This window comes from Thalassophryne amazonica, chromosome 17, assembly GCF_902500255.1.
Source record: "Thalassophryne amazonica chromosome 17, fThaAma1.1, whole genome shotgun sequence".
Lineage (NCBI taxonomy): Eukaryota > Metazoa > Chordata > Actinopteri > Batrachoidiformes > Batrachoididae > Thalassophryne > Thalassophryne amazonica.
In genome coordinates this window covers 60,454,975-60,472,590 of record NC_047119.1, presented here as the reverse complement: position 1 = coordinate 60,472,590, position 17,616 = coordinate 60,454,975, and the positions used below count along the sequence as shown (strand labels likewise).

General features: G+C 39.4%; 1 protein-coding gene across 1 annotated transcript in view; it reads left to right on the top strand.

Moving 5' to 3' along the window:
* Nucleotides 1-17,616, top strand: part of grk3 (G protein-coupled receptor kinase 3) — a 184,566-nt gene that overhangs the window by 138,395 nt on the left and 28,555 nt on the right. Inside the window, exons 11-14 of the mRNA XM_034193073.1 lie at nucleotides 121-251; nucleotides 4,959-5,053; nucleotides 10,120-10,227; nucleotides 12,273-12,339. Coding sequence (XP_034048964.1) covers nucleotides 121-251; nucleotides 4,959-5,053; nucleotides 10,120-10,227; nucleotides 12,273-12,339 — 401 coding nt within the window. The remainder of the gene's footprint in view (nucleotides 1-120; nucleotides 252-4,958; nucleotides 5,054-10,119; nucleotides 10,228-12,272; nucleotides 12,340-17,616) is intronic.

Below are 17,616 nucleotides of genomic sequence, written 5' to 3'. Positions count from 1 at the left end.
TTTCAGTCGGTGAAGACTCATCCAGGTCTCCCGTCAGTTAGGAGAGCTCCATGTTATTGTTGATAATATTGAGTGGTTAGGAGGTTTTGCTGATGTGTAGAGTTGTGTTTTTGTGTTCAGGGGGTGACCTGCACTATCACCTTTCTCAGCACGGTGTTTTCAGTGAGAAAGAGATGCGTTTCTATGCGGCTGAGATCATCCTGGGCTTGGAGCACATGCACAACCGCTTTGTAGTCTACAGAGACCTGAAGGTAAAGCTGTTTTCTCCCACAAGCCTCTCTGCTTGATGCCGTTTTCTGCTTCATTTGGTCTCCTTCTCCTGTTTGTTGCAGGGTGTCTAGCTGAGTATTCTGTTCATTTAGGAGGGTGTTTGGTATTTTGGAAAATGCACCACAGAGGGGCTGTCGCTCAGCTGAAAAGAGGAAATCTCCAGGTTTTAATATATATTCAAACCTATGGTGGGGCTGAATTTCTGCATCAATTGTTCTAGTTTTCAACTACCATTCGCAATCATCGTTGATAAATTACTTTAAAAAAAAAAAAAGGAAAAAAAATTTTATCCAGACATAATATGAATTGGAAGCTTATTTTGTGCAGTTCGAGCCTGTCAATATGATTCAAAACCATCTCAGTTCATCAAATGGCTCCAGCTTGACCATCTTGGATAAAAACAAACAAACAAAACTAAATCTGTGACAAAGTTAAATGGATGACTTTTCTATAGCACTTTTTTATTCTTTCTCTGTTTATTTGATAGGGACAGAACAAAAAGCATTGCTACAATAACCGATGCCATGTTCATAGGTCATATAGCTAATAGCTAATTCGCAGACCTGGTCCCTAGAACATAAAAAGGACACTTACACAATCATAAACAACACATGATAGTAGCAATATCACAGTACAATAAAACACTATAAAATATGGCTAATGTCTACAGATTTGATTTAAGTTAAGCCGTTGTCTTATTTTATGCTTAAAATCATTCAGGTCTATAAGAAATTTCAGTTCGGCAGGTATGGTGTTCCAGATCTGTGGACCTTTAACTGTAAACGCATTCTGTCCAAAAGTTGTTTTACATTGGACTGGTCTACAGTCTCCACTCACAGCTCCTCTTGTAATGATACCGCGAGTTTGACATTTTTGAATCATTCCTTTTACAATATCAGGAACAAGACCATTGATACATTTAAAAACTAAATTCAAAAACGAACACTTCAAAAGATTTTCAAAGCTTAAGAGTTTATACTTTTCTATGATTTTACAATAGTGCCACCTAATTGGCTTTTGGTCAAGCACTTTTAAGGCTTGTTTGTAACGAGAATTCAAACCTTTTAGAGAGGATTGGTTCGCCTGGCCGCCAACAGTGATGCAATATAAAAAATGAGACAAGATCATTGCATGAAAAAATAATGTGGCTGCACTAATTGACAAGCAAGATCTTATGAGACAAAAACAATTCAAGTTAATCCTAATTGTCTTAGTCATTTTCTTTATGTGACTCTCAAATTTAAGATGGGAGTCCAAGACGACCCCCAAATATTTAAATTCATCTACTCTTTGAATTTCCTTTTGATTTATTTGTATCCTAAATCAAATCAAATCAATTTTATTTATATAGCGCCAAATCACAACAAACAGTTGCCCCAAGGCGCTTTATATTGCAAGGCAAAGCCATACAATAATTACGGAAAAACCCCAACGGTCAAAACGACCCCCTGTGAGCAAGCACTTGGCGACAGTGGAAAGGAAAAACTCCCTTTTAACAGGAAGAAACCTCCAGGAGAACCAGGCTCAGGGAGGGGCAGTCTTCTGCTGGGACTGGTTGGGGCTGAGGGAGAGAATCAGGAAAAAGACATGCTGTGGAGGGGAGCAGAGATCAATCACTAATGATTAAATGCAGAGTGGTGCATACAGAGCAAAAAGAGAAAGAAACACACAGTGCATCATGGGAACCCCCCAGCAGTCTAAGTCTATAGCAGCATAACTAAGGGATGGTTCAGGGTCACCTGATCCAGCCCTAACTATAAGCTTTAGCAAAAAGGAAAGTTTTAAGCCTAATCTTAAAAGTAGAGAGAGTGTCTGTCTCCCTGATCCGAATTGGGAGCTGGTTCCACAGGAGAGGAGCCTGAAAGCTGAAGGCTCTGCCTCCCATTCTACTCTTAAAAACCCTAGGAACTACAAGTAAGCCTGCAGTCTGAGAGCGAAGCGCTCTATTGGGGTGATATGGTATTATGAGGTCCCTAAGATAAGATGGGACCTGATTATTCAAAACCTTATAAGTAAGAAGAAGAATTTTAAATTCTATTCTAGAATTAACAGGAAGCCAATGAAGAGAAGCCAATATGGGTGAAATATGCTCTCTCCTTCTAGTCCCTGTCAGTACTCTAGCTGCAGCATTTTGAATTAACTGAAGGCTTTTCAGGGAACTTTTAGGACAACCTGATAATAATGAATTACAGTAGTCCAGCCTAGAGGAAATAAATGCATGAATTAGTTTTTCAGCATCACTCTGAGACGAGACCTTTCTAGTTTTAGAGATATTGAGCAAATGCAAAAAAGCAGTCCTACATATTTGTTTAATATGCGCATTGAATGACATATCCTGATCAAAAATGACTCCAACATTTCTCACAGTATTACTAGAGGTCAGGGTAATGCCATCCAGAGTAGGGATCTGGTTAGACACCATGTTTCTAAGATTTGTGGGGCCAAGTACAATAACTTCAGTTTTATCTGAGTTTAAAAGCAGGAAATTAGAGGTCATCCATGTCTTTATGTCTGTAAGACAATCCTGCAGTTTAGCTAATTGGTGTGTGTCCTCTGGCTTCATGGATAGATAAAGCTGGGTATCATCTGCGTAACAATGAAAATTTAAGCAATGCTGTCTAATAATACTGCCTAAGGGAAGCATGTATAAAGTGAATAAAATTGGTCCTAGCACAGAACCTTGTGGAACTCCATAATTAACTTTAGTCTGTGAAGAAGATTCCCCATTTACATGAACAAATTGTAATCTATTAGATAAATATGATTCAAACCACTGCAGCACAGTGCCTTTAATACCTATAGCATGCTCTAATCTCTGTAATAGAATTTTATGGTCAACAGTATCAAAAGCAGCACTAAGGTCTAACAGAACAAGCACAGAGATGAGTCCACTGTCTGAGGCCATAAGAAGATCACTTGTAACCTTCACTAATGCTGTTTCTGTACTATGATGAATTCTAAACCCTGACTGAAACTCTTCAAATAGACCATTCCTCTGCAGATGATCAGTTAGCTGTTTTACAACTACCCTTTCAAGAATTTTTGAGAGAAAAGGAAGGTTGGAGATTGGCCTATAGTTAGCTAAGATAGCTGGGTCAAGTGATGGCTTTTTAAGTAATGGTTTAATTACTGCCACCTTAAAAGCCTGTGCTACATAGCCAACTAATAAAGATAGATTGATCATATTTAAGACCGAAGCATTAATTAATGGTAGGGCTTCCTTGAGCAGCCTGGTAGGAATGGGGTCTAATAGACATGTTGATGGTTTGGAGGAAGTAACTAATGAAAATAACTCAGACAGAACAATCGGAGAGAAAGAGTCTAACCAAATACAGGCATCACTGAAAGTAGCCAAAGAGAACGATATGTCTTTGGGATGGTTATGAGTAATTTTTTTCTCTAATAGTTAAAATTTTATTGGCAAAGAAAGTCATGAAATCATTACTAGTTAAAGTTAAAGGAATACTCGGCTCAATAGAGCTCTGACTCTTTGTCAGCCTGGCTACAGTGCTGAAAAGAAACCTGGGGTTGTTCTTATTTTCTTCAATTAGTGATGAGTAGTAAGATGTCCTAGCTTTACGGAGGGCTTTTTTATAGCGCAACAGACTCTTTTTCCAGGCTAAGTGAAGATCTTCTAAATTAGTGAGATGCCATTTCCTCTCCAATTTACGGGTTATCCTAAATCCCAATCCTAAAGTTTTTTTTCCACCTGAAGCAGATGTTCAGAGCGCTTTGATGCATCATATTCATCCATTCATATACATGCATCCACACACCATTGTCAGCATACAAGGGGAACAACTTGGGGGTTAATGACATTACCCAAGGGCCCTTAGTGATTTTCTGGTATGACAGGGATTTGATCTCAATCTGGTCTCAAGCCCACAGCTTTATCCTCCAGACCACCACAAAGTTTGATTTTATTCTAGGACTAACTAGGCATTACTTTGTTTAATGCAGTGGTGCTGTGCGTCACTGGTTTGTGTTAATTAAACACTATTTGTATTCAGGTTACGTTACTGGCACCCGCTTTTTTCCAGCATATAACTGGAGTGGGACTGAATAGGACTTGAGTCGCATTGAATCCTGTTCATTCTAGTACTTTGTTCACTGTCATTTGCTTTGTAAGAAGTAAACGTTAGAAAATGGAATGCCACCCATTCCGCTGTTGGTGTAAACATGGATGTCCATCAGTAGCACCACTGAGTGTCTAAATTATTTTCTCTCCCATCAGCTCTTTGTGACATCATAAGGCCGGAGAAAGGAATGACGCAACTGTTTTTTTTAGTCGACCAGATATCATAGGTGCACAGCCCCTGACGTATCAGCCATGTTTTTCAGTAGTCTTCTGTTTTCGCTCCGACTCCCCTGTTTGGACTGGTTGCCATAATAATAGATATATTTTGCTAGAAGTCAGGGAGCAGCTTTAAGGTTTCAAACAGTACAGCACAATTTAGATAATACCTGGAGGCTGAGTGCTGAATTGAAAGAATGAGTCACAGGTTTTGGCAAACAGCAGATCATAACCAGGACTTGGGTTTCCTTTGTTGTTTGTTTCTACGTTGAATTCTCTTGTTGGAAGTTGTAACTCGAGTTGTGAATTAGTGAGGTCTCTGAGTTTCTCGTACTTATGATTTTATTTCTGTTCTTCTCACCTTCTTTCTCTCTCTTGTCTATCCCTCCATCAGCCAGCTAATATCCTGCTGGATGAACATGGTCATGTTCGTATCTCTGACCTCGGCCTGGCCTGCGACTTCTCGAAGAAGAAACCCCACGCCAGTGTGTAAGTGCTCGATTGCTCCTTGTACTGTATAATTTCTCTTTTCTCATATGAACTCTGAACAAAGCTCAGAGTATCGGGTCCAGACATTGTCCAGAGCTGCACACAGCAGGAGAGTGTTTAACCTACTGGAAACCTACTCTGTTTGGTTTTGGGCGCGGCGCCTGGGTAGCGCATACAGGTCACAGCCTGACCTTTCTTTAATTTAGACCATCAGCATCGACACTTACTGACAGAACTTCATGAATCTTGTCATCTGTGCATTGAAATGTTTTAATTCTCTTGTAAATGACCTTTGGTCTTCGTCCTCAGATGTTTGAATTGTTCTGGACGATAACCCATGCCTGTCCTTCATGAGCGCCATCAGAAATGATACTGACTTGGTACTGTGGAGTTGGTTGGACTCGGCATTGGCAAGAACCTCATGATAGTTATTACGATACATGAGCCTCGATGCGATTGTATTGCAGTACACTGTAGCATGATGCACACTGGGATATATTAAAATACTCATTTCAAAAACTGAGCTGGGGATGCAACATGGGTAACACCTGCTTATTCCAATATTTACATGGCGTGCCATTGATGACTCAGCGAGCGGATAAACAGATTCAAAACAGTTTGATTCTAAATTTCCTTTCCAGTTTATTTGAACTGTATTTGCATCTCACAGTGCCACTAAATACACAGAACGTGCATGAAGTGACAACCTGGTGAATCCTTGGCACTCCATTGTGTAAGAGGTTCAGGATCACATAACACAAAGAGGCTGCATCATGTTCATTTTTTCACTTCTGCAGCTTGGAAACAGCATTTGTTTATTTTATTTTGTCTTTTTGTTTTTTAATATGTATATCTAAATTGTTGTTCCCTGCTTTAGTTTTAAAACTAAAGTGCACCCACACAGCTGCTTTAAAAGATGAAGGTGCTGCTCTCACGTTTTGCCAAGGAAATAATATCAGACAGGTGCCGGGTATTTGGAGGCAACCAGCTCAGCCCTACAGTGACATCTGCAGGAGTGGAAGTCATGGTGATCAAAGGGGTTTGAGGGGAATTTAAGGGCCTTTTAAATCTGTTAATCTGTTAATCTATATTGGGGGGAGGAGGGTGTAAAATGGATAAAATGTCATGGAAAAATATAATTGCAATAGTTGTAGTTTATTTATCTAGCTAGAAAGCAAGAAATGTGCGTGTGTGTGCGCACGGCACGATGATGTCAGGGATGTCAAAACTCCGCGGATCAGAGGAATTCCGCAGATTTCATTATGGGGTGGGGGGGGGCTTGTTAGTGTTGTACTCTGCAATTGTGATTGTCACTGATTTTTCAAAATGCCTATCGCAAGGTGTTTCCTTTTTTTGTACGACATCGTGTAAGTTTCATAAGTCCACGGACACTGATCTGTGTGTTACAGATAGAATTCTGTGTCCTCTGATCCGTAGAACTTTGCGGAGTTAAAATGTCGCTCAGTGTAGCTGTTATGACAGTTGTCGTAAAGCGTGAGTGGTTGGTTGCTGTGGTGACGCTGTGTGGCTCTTGCAAGACGCTTAATCTAAATGTAGCGTGTGGACATCGTAAACTTTTAGAGCTCTCAAGTTTTTAAAAGAGGAATTTTGCAGCATGCCTGTGTCACGGAGCGACATCAGACAGAGTGAAGATGGTGAGAAAGACAGTTTGAAAAAGTTTGATAAGGATAAGAATCAGTGGAATTGTTGCTGGCTTCATGAGCAAATATGAAAGATAAAAGAAATGGGAAAAGCAAATTGTGCCCTCAGGAAACACGGTAAGAATTTTTCTCTCCCTGGAGAATAAACATTGTCCTGTTCAAACAGGATTTTTGACAAGATTATGTGACTTTTTTCTTTATTATTAATCTCGACTTTCTTTCATTGGGAAAAAGGCGTTTGAATGGATTTACATAAATTTACACAAGAATGTAAATGAGTTTTTATTAATGTAGACTCTTTTCATGGGAAAAAGACACTGTGGATTTACAGGAATTTACACAACAATAACTGATATATTTTTTTTTTTTTTTTTTTTTAACAATAAGGTATGTCATTGATATTTTACCCTGATTTTCAAAATATTCTACAACCTTCAGCTGTGGATTTTGAAATGCTTTAACAGTCTTTTCAGTCTTCATGAATTTCATGAAGGTTATCTGTTATGAATTAATGCATAATTTGGTTTACAGTTAAAAAGAAAATCATTCCAGTTCCTATTTCCATGTCATATTCTGTTATTTCAACATTTATCATTGACAGTTTAAATGAAAGGTTGAATCAAGGATCATTTAAATATGCACTTCTTTTGAGATTATTTTTCTTCCAGGAGATGCTGAAAATGTATCATTAGATACAAAATTAATTTGGTTTCTGGTGCCCTAAACCTCGGCTCGACCCCTTGCAAGTTTTCCTCGGATTTCAAAATTTTCATTTCACAGCCCTGTGATGTGTGCATCCTTTGTTATGAAAATTTTGGGGATTAATTTTCAAAACCTTTATTTTGAAGTCATTATTGCTGACACAAGGCATAATGTTCTCACAGTCCAGCTTTGACAAAAATCATCAACAAAGCTCCCACTTTTCTACAGGAATACATACGTACTTCTTACAGGCACTTCACTAGTTCATTTAATTCATTATTTTTATGCAGCCATCTCTTAATGTCTGGTCAAAGTGATGTGGACACTTGCTTTCCCACACATTAACCTCTGGTTAATGTGTTGATTAGGCATGTGAATCTCATCACTGACAAGTAGAGCTGCCACAAACGACTATTTTGATAGTCGACTAGTCACTGATTATTTTTACGATTAGTTGACTAGTTCGATCATACGTAAATTGTAGCTTATAGCATTTTATCAATATTGATTACATTATTGATTCCGCTTATCAATCCGATTCCCTTATCGATACCTCTTGTAAATTTTCTGCATGCTAAAAGTAGGCTTTGCAGGTTTTCTATGTCAACAGCATTTTATTGAGTCTCAAAGTAAATAAATATGAAATTGGTCACTGGATCCTTGATCTCTGGACATAAATAAAGTCTACATAGTGGATCCTTGATCTCGACATAAATAAAGTCTACATGGTGGATCCTTGATCTCTGGACATAAATAAAGTCTACATGGTGGATCCTTGATCTCTGGACATAAATAAACTCTACATAGTGAAAACTTGATATCTGGACACAAATAAACTCTACATGGTGGATCCTTGATATCTGGACATAAATAAACTCTACATGGTGGATCCTTGATATCTGGACATAAATGAAGTCTACATGGTGGATCCTTGATCTCTGGACATAAATTAAGTCTACATGGCGGAGCCTTGATCTCTGGGCATACAGTAAATAAACTCTACATGGTGGATCCTTGATCTCTGGACATAAATAAACTCTACATGGTGGATCCTTGATCTCTGGACATACAGTAAATAAACTCTACATGGTGGATCCTTGATCTCTGGACATAGATAGAAAAAACTGTAGTTTTTGTCAAAAGCATTTCCTTTCAGACATTAACGGCATGGATGTCACTCCATACATCTGAGCTGAGGTCAGCTGGCTGCTAGAGTCTGCAGGTCTGCAGCCATACAGTCTTGGGCTGCTGCACATCAGCCAGGACATCTCATTTTGGGAGGGGGAAAAAACATTTTGATCGATTGCAGTTTATTGTTTGTATTACAACTTTTGGAAAGAGGAGTCATTTGATTTAAACGGCGATTCGCTTTGAAGTTATTAATTCTGATCGGACTCCATCTTTCTAACTTGACTCCGTGGCACAGCGTTTAGAGTAACGGAATGGAGACTATTCTCATTTCTTTCTCAAAACAAGACAGGAATCCCAGTTAGTCACTTTAATCCGCACAAAAGTGACTCATGATTGACATGTTTTAATGGCTTTGAGAGGGGATAAGAAGCCGAGTTTCCGCTTCTGAAGAGGGGTGAAGCAAAGATCCAACGAAGCAGTGGATCGAAGCACTGCTTCATTGGTTCAAGGTTCAAAGCAAATGACTCGTCGACTGCTAAATTAGTTATTGACAGTTTAAATAGTCGACATAGTCATGACTAGTCGTGGCAGCCCTACTGACAGCAATTCCATACGCATCTCGATACACTGCCAGCGATACGATACATACATGCTGATACGATTCACCCTGTTCCCGATTTGATATGTATTTGATGGCGATTCAGTTCCTCACAATGTGATATGATGTGATTCAACGTGATGCAAAGACATTATACCAAAATTTTTAATAGAAATTTGGAAGCTTCAGTATAGTACTATGGCATCCTTCTTCTTATTCTGATTCTGCTAGATGCAGAAGATTTGTTTTACTTCTTATAAGCAGCAGGTTTACCAGATTCAACATTACGGAACAGGAATTACCTCCCTCATATGTAGAACCTGCTTCATCACAACGTCAGAACTTAAACAGTAAGACAACATCACTCCCAATGAGTGACTTAAAGTGAGTCGCTCACTGACAGATTCCCGCCTTGGCAAAAGTAATTTAAGATACTTTTCTCACCAGGAGTTTTGCTGGAGGTTTGCAATCTGAGGAATATCTGTGTGGAGCAGCGGCGGCCGTATGGGTCAGCAGCACGGCATTCTTTACAAACCACCTGCATCTTGTGAAGTTTCCCATCTTTTTTTAAAAACAGCCAAAGTATCTCCAAACGCCTGATTTAAATGTTTTACATGCATCAAAAATCTCCAGCCTCTCGCATATTTCCATTATGTTGTGGAAGAAATGTGCTTTCAGGCTTCCGCCCGTATTCAAAAGAAAACAGGAAGCAGGGATGGTGCATTCAGTGTGCCTCGGAAAAAAAAAAAAAATCAATGCAAGCAGGCAGCGAGCGATGCAGTCACGATTTTGTCTGTCGGTTGAATCGATGCACACTGAATGAATCGATACACTCGCATCGCGCACGTTTGTATCTAGATACCGATTTGTATCGATTAATCTCCACATGCCTACTGTAGATACGTTCATGTCCGAAACAGGTTCATGAGGTTCTCTTCAGCATCAGCGTAAGTCTGTGGTGTGTTTTGTTGCAGTGGTACTCATGGGTACATGGCTCCAGAGGTTCTCCAGAAGGGCACAGCGTACGACAGCAGCGCAGACTGGTTCTCATTAGGCTGCATGCTCTTCAAGTTACTCCGAGGGTAAGGACTCCGGCTTGGGTTTGTCTCAGCGCGCCTCTCTGCTGTGACATTTCATTTCTTCGCTCGCTCTTTACACCCACTCTGTCCTGGTTTTGTGTCTGCCCCTTAACCTTCTTCTGCCATTCTGTGTAAACCTCTTTGAATCCGTCCTCCCCTTCACTGCATCTCTCACCCGCTCACCTCCTGTTTGGTGTGTGTTTGATCTCATTTTTTTGTGTGTGTGTGTGTGTGTGTGTGTGTGCGTGTGTGCATGCATGTGCATGTTTGATCTGGAGTGTGTAAATGCCAGAAAATGGGGAATGGATAGTGTATGTCTGTGTGTGTGTAACCTGTATTGAGAGAGAGAGGGAGAGAGACGTGATTCAATTGATGTGTGGATCACGTTCAGCTCTTTAAAGAGGAAGATCTGTTGGTGTTTGGAGAAATGTTTCAGCACGTGTCAAAACTTCAAAGTCCTCTGTATAAAACATTTTATCCTAATTTTTCTAATGAGGCTGTTACACAGACTTGTTTTTCCCTACACAACAGTTTGAGTTAACTGACAGAAACCCACCGTTTGTCTTAACCGCACACTTGCAGACTCTGACTGTGATGCTGTTACTGGCATCGTTTTGTGTGTCTGATATCAGCCAGACTTATTTGCGTGACTGATCCGCGCACACGTGCTTGTATAGTAGCAACTTTGAATTTCAGACAGCAGCTTTGTCGGTGCAGTTTCAACGCGTGGTACTTAGAAACGTGTGTAAGGCTGCTGTTGACACACTTACACTTCCTGAATGTGCTTAAAGGAGTCGTATTGTGCCACATGCATGTTTAATCCACGTGTTACTGTCAAATATGGTTCAGATTTCATAATTAAATCATCATTAAAATACTACAATTTTATATCTGGCTCTTATTCTTGAAACAGCAGGTTTTAGACTTGTGGACCACATGATGGACAATCATGTCTATAACTATTTCACCAGTGAAGTTTTGTCTTGTAATTTTGCCTCTGTACAGCACTAGATCAGAGTTAAAATGGTGAAATCAGGATGTTCTTATCGTGTCGACATTTAGCCAGAATTCAAGTGGTTTAACATAAATGTTGTATCTATTTCTATATGCAGTTCCTCCATGTTCGGAACCCATAAATAATTGGACAAACTAATAAATATAAAGATTGTTTATAATACAAATCACCAGTTTTATAGCTGATTTTCTTCTGACAAGTCAGGGGATTTCCAGGTTCGTGAATATGTTCTTGGATTAATTTATCCCAGCCATTATTAATGCAAATAACACGGTTCTGTATCTGTCTGGAGTAGGGAATTCTCAAAAACTGAGTGGCTGTGCAAGTGAGAGAAGCTGCTAAGATAAACATGAAAACTGTCGGGGGTTTTAAGCTTTAGTGGCTGTGATTGGAGAAACTAAGGTAGATTAAGTCCAAGACATACTTGGTGCCTTGGAAGTGTTCATGGGTCCAATCCCTGACTTCTGCAAAGAAAATTGGCTGTAAATGTCATGATTTGTATTAATAGTACTTATATTTAGTTTGACCAATTACCTATGAGCTCTGAAAATGGTGGAATTGTTTATAAAAATGGTTGTAATTCTGAAATGGTTGATTTAATTAATTAATTTGTTTAACACAGTCAGCCTGAATTGTCAAAAAGAAAAAGCCAGTTTCCAAATACTTAAGTGGGACTTTATTGTGAAGCTCTTTCTATTTGTAGTAGATAAAGATTGTAGATGATCAATCGGGTTCATTATAACTTCGGGAGACTATTTAAAAATTGTGTGATTGTTACAGTTCTGGATGTAAACATCACTGCATTTGATCTCACAGATGTCTGTTCTATTTTCCCCTCACCCTATTTTCTTCAGTTGTGCTCCTGACTTTATTTGTTCTTGCTGTTCACGTTCTGTTCCTCTTCATGTCTCACACTCCTCTCTCATCTTTCTCTCGGTGTCATGTGCCTCTCACCTCTCTCATCTCTGTCTTTTTCTGATAATATGCCGTCACTGCCAGTTATTTTATTTTTTGACTTCGTTATTCTCTCTAGGCACAGTCCATTCAGGCAGCACAAGACCAAAGACAAACATGAGATTGACCGCATGACGCTCACAATGGTAAGACAACCTACACAACGTGCTGTTGTACAATTCAAAGGCGCACCAAGGCAAGGCAAGAAGCCTCTGCGCACACACTGTAAAGCCCAACGCGAACAGGAGTCTTTACTTAACCACACATCTATGTGTGTTTGTCTGCTGTTTAACTTATGGGACAGCTAATGCACACATGTTCATATCCCACCCTGTGCATACGATATTGTGTGCAAACAAACCATATTTCATACCGATGGAAAACACAGACATATGTTTATCGGCCATGTTCGGTTACATTCTCGGTATGTTGTGAGCGGGAATGTCTTTCCTGTAAGATGTTCTTGACATGCTGAAGAGCGAAGCAAAGATAGATTCCTTTCTTGTTCCGGTCCTTGTGTCAATTTTTGCTCTGTCTGCCGGCTGCCATCCAGCACTCGGCTGACTGTTTACCTTGCAGAGCTCAGCGTGTCGTGGGAAGACGCTTCAGATGAGGCATATGACAGAAACCTTAGATAAACAGAGTAAGAAGCCCAGCTCAAAGTTAATATACACCCCTCAGGTGAAACTGATCTCGTGTCACATCTACTTCTAGTTTACTCAGGGAGTTGGGGATCTGTGATCAAGGTAGGTTAAAAAAAGGTGCACATATCTTCCAGACAAACAAGGCGTGATAGACTTATTGAGGGTAAATTATTGGACTTCCATCAGATGACTTACACAAGCAGTGCCAACTGTCACGTGTCACAGCAGCATCGTGAATTCAACATCACCTTAGGAATTATACATTTCTATTGGGGTGGTGCAGTATTGGAAAAAAGTGGCTTTTTTTCTCGCAATAATTTGTCATATGGAAAACATGCAGGAATTTTGATCAGAAGAACAAATGCTATTGTATGAAATCAATAACAGAATTTAAAAAAATGTGACTATGCTCATTTTTGTGAAGTAGCGTAGGTACTGCAGATATTTATATTCTTCCAGAACTGATGGAGACAGTATTCATGCGTACACATATTCTGAATTAAGTTCATATTTCAAATGAAGAAGAATGGAAAAGCTACATATGGAGGATGGCACCAAGTCCCGTTACCAAAGCTCTGCTCCAACTTGTAGACAAGAAAAATATTAAAAGTCTGGTGTCAGAGTTCTTTGTGTTCAATGCAAAAGGCCAAGAACAAATCATTCACAAAAGCCAATACGTAAACAGGACAATCGTACATTTCAGGTTAAAGGAGGCAACGCTACAAGTTTAGCAAGGAACTTAAAACACAGGTATCTTGATCTTTTTCAAATAATTAAAGGTATCAATTTATGTTAACGTGTATGTATATGTGTGTGTGTGTATATATATATATATATATATATATATATATATATATATATATATATTATCGTTCTTAACCTTATCATGAATGTTGCCATTATTTTTGTTTGAGACAGTCAATTCAGGCTAACGTTAATGGTGGAGCTAATGTTAGCATATGCTAGCTGTCTCATTTCATTAATTAACTTTGTAGGCATTTCTCATAACCATTCTAGAAGGGGACTATTGAGGTTAAGCCAGTAAGACTTGAATTTGACTGCAGTAAATTGAATAACTGTTGCTGTAAACAATATTAATACGGATTCAACATATCTCAAAATATTTAAACAGAAATCAAAAGAAATTAATTCTGAGATTTGGTGGGCACTCACACCAAACATCAGACCAAAAATCTACCTACCTACTCTATTTATTTTTTTATGATGATGATCGTGTGGGAAATACACAGCTGTTTTCCCCAAATAGGCCTCACCTAAACAGCACATCTAATTGATCTGTTTTGATATTTGATATCAAGAATTGTGTAATTTCACTGGCATTTGTATCCGTTACTAAATTTTTAGTATTGTGATAACCCTGTTTTGAATAGCTCTATTTGATTAGAATAAAACATTTTAGAGTGAGGGTGGGTTTTTTCTTTTTGTTTATTTACTTAAGTGTAATTATTTCATTTTTTGAGAGTGGCGGCTCTATTAACAAGTGGCTTAGGTGTGGGTCTGACTAGCATAAAGCCCCAGTAACTGGTGTTATCAGTGTGGCTGCCATTACTCACTAATTATTGCTAATGTTGCTAACATACAAATTAATTAATAATGTAATTTTACTTCACAGAAATACTGGGGCATTTTAACCCTGAGTGCTATTAACCTCACAGCAAGCCATCTTATTTCTTTTACATTAAATGCACAAAACGGAGCTTGTGCCACACTAGTGGTTGGCCACCTGGGTGATACCGGTCTCTCAAATTGCCCTATCCCTAATTATCAGAGCTGCCAACCGCCCCCGCTCTGAGCAGTATTACCTCTGTGTCCCGCGTGTGTGCGTGCGTGTGTGTATGTGTGTGAGAGCCCATTAGTCCTGCAGTTGTGTGGGTCCGGCCATGCCCCCAGACTCCCCTAGTGATGTTTTCGCCATTGGCGCTTGTGGCCATGCGTGGGTGTCCTGCGTTGGTATATTCAAATGTTGGCAGGTATGAATTATGCATAACTTTGACTTAAAATGGTTTAAACTAAGGGGTTTTATATACACTTGACATGTAAACTAACCGTATCCACCAGGCTGTAAACTTGTTTATTTCTGCTGTGAAGTTGGGGATTTTAACATGGGATTCAATGGAGATTGACTCACTTTTGGAGCTCTCTTCAAGTGGCCAATTGAGGAACTGCAGATGTGGCACATCTGTATTGGCTTGATTTTTCAGAACCAGGTTGGCTCTCAGTTGGTACATAAGTACACGCCTCCAGGAATCCAAGGACCCTTAAAAGAGGAAAATGATTATGTGTGACGTGTTGATTGAATTTGTCTTTCTTGACATCACACACCTGTGGCCGGACAGTTATAATGATCAAACATGTTGCCATGCATCCTTACTTTTATGTAATGTCACTGTTTTTAAGAAAACAGGATCCCTGTGTAGCCTGTTTTAGTAACTAATTTGTTGTTTTTGTATGTGCATAAACATTACCCACTAAAATGTTTAATCTCATTGCACTTAGTTTGATAGGAACTGCTTCAGACCTGTTTTTGTTTTAGTGTGTCTGCTCTCATTACGTCTTTAAAGTTCATTCCCAACACACTTTTACTGAGGTCATGTAGGAAAACGCTTGTCTTATAATCAATCTCTTAGACTTAAACAGATTGGCACTGCACTGCTTCCTCCTGTCTAATTGACTTACTGTAAGTGGCTATTTCATTATGTAAGACCAAATCTCTTCAAAGATTTTTTTTTTTTTCTTCTTTTTGTCCGGGTTTTTCTTTGCACAGCAGAAGTTGATCAGAGCCCCTGAAAAAGCACAGCCCACATGTTACAGTTGAGAGTATTTTTGAGGTTGACGGATGTGGCGTTTAAATGTGTAAGCATGTTATTGCCTGATGAAAAGAGTGAGTACAGAAGGTATGTCTTGTTTGAGTAGATCGTTTGTCTTTTTCATGCCATCTTTTTCAATACAGTATCAAAAACTGTACTTCAAACCCGATAACAAGACACCACTTTTTTTAATTGTTTGGGGTTTTTTTTTAATCAGTATCTCCATGTATTGTGGAGTTGTGCCAGGAAGGACATCCAGTGTAAAACTTGTGCCAAATCAACATGTAAATCCGCCTTGAATCTGCTGTTATGACCCCGAGTGAAACAAGAGAGAAGCTGAAGGGACTTAGCATAAAATTTATGCTAATGCCAATGGACTCAGATATCACTACATTCTTGGTGCTGCTGGATCTTAGTGCCGCGTTTGATACTGTGGATCATCATATTTTACTCAATAGGCTGGAAAATCACTTTGGGATTACTGGAACTGCTCTTGCCTGGTTGACGTCATACCTGTCCAGTCGCTCTTACTGCGTACTGTGTAATGGCATCTCCTCTGATTGTAGGGACATGAAGTTTGTGGTTCCTGAGGGATCCGTTTTAGGCCCCTTGCTTTTTTCCCTTTATGTAGCACCTCTTGGGAATATCCTGTGGCGCTTTGGGATTTCCTTTCATTGCTGTGCTGATGACACTCAATTGTACATGCCAGTAACTGCTGGTAATCTCACTCACATAAAATCTTTGGAAGATTGCCTTGCATCAGTAAGAAGTTGGATGTCTAATAACTTCCTACTTTTAAATTCTGATAAGACTGAAGTTATGGTTCTTGGTCCAGCGAGGTATCGGCATAATTTTGATCAGCTAGCACTTAGCTTAGGTCCGTGTGTTATACATCATACGGATAAAGTGAGGAACCTTGGAGTAATTTTTGATCCTACGTTGTCCTTTGATCTCCACATTAAAGACATTACGAGGACTGCTTTCTTCCATTTGCGAAATATAGCGAAGATTCGTCCCATCCTGTCTATGGCTGATGCTGAGACTTTGATTCATGCATTTGTCTCTTCTAGATTGGACTGTTGTAATGCTCTGTTTTCTGGCTTATCGCAGTCCAGGATTAGGGGTCTTCAACTGGTTCAAAATGCTGCTGCCAGACTCTTGACACAAAGCAGAAAGTTTGACCACATTAAACCCGTTTTGGCATCCCTGCACTGGCTTCCTGTTCCTGCAAGATCAGATTTTAAAGTACTGTTATTAGTTTATAAAATCGTTCATGGACTTGCACCTTCCTATCTGGCTGACCTGGTAAGCCCTTATGTACCAGCTCGGGCCCTGCGTTCTCAGGTGCAGGACTTCTGTGTGTTCCCAGGGTGAATAAAAAGTCTGCCGGTCACAGAGCTTTCTCCTACCGTGCCCCAGCTCTGTGGAACGATCTCCCAGCACACATTCGCCAGTCGGATACTGTGGAGATTTTTAAGTTACGTTTAAAGACTCATTTGTTTTCTCTGTTTTATCATTAGTATTATGAAGTGTTTTTATTCTTGTATTCTTTTATGGTTGTCTTTCTTTTTATTTTTTTATTGTGTTTTAAATTTTTTTATTGTTTTTTGTGTGGAGCGCCTTGAGACGATTTTATCATGAATTGGCGCTATATAAATTAATGAATTTGAATTTAAGTTACCTGGAGTTGGAGTTACAGCTCCAACATCGCTGCATCATTTCAGTTTATTTATATAGCGCCAAATCACAGTATAAGTCGCCCCAAGGTGCTTCACAAGGGTTAGGTCTAACCTTACCAAACCCCCCCTGAGGAGGCACGTAGGTAACGGTCGTAAGGAAAAACTCCCTTGGGTGTAATTTGAGGAAGAAACATTAAGCAGACCAGAATCAGGGGGATGGCCCACTGTTTGGGCTAAACTATAACAAAGAGTAAACAAAGTACAACAAAGAG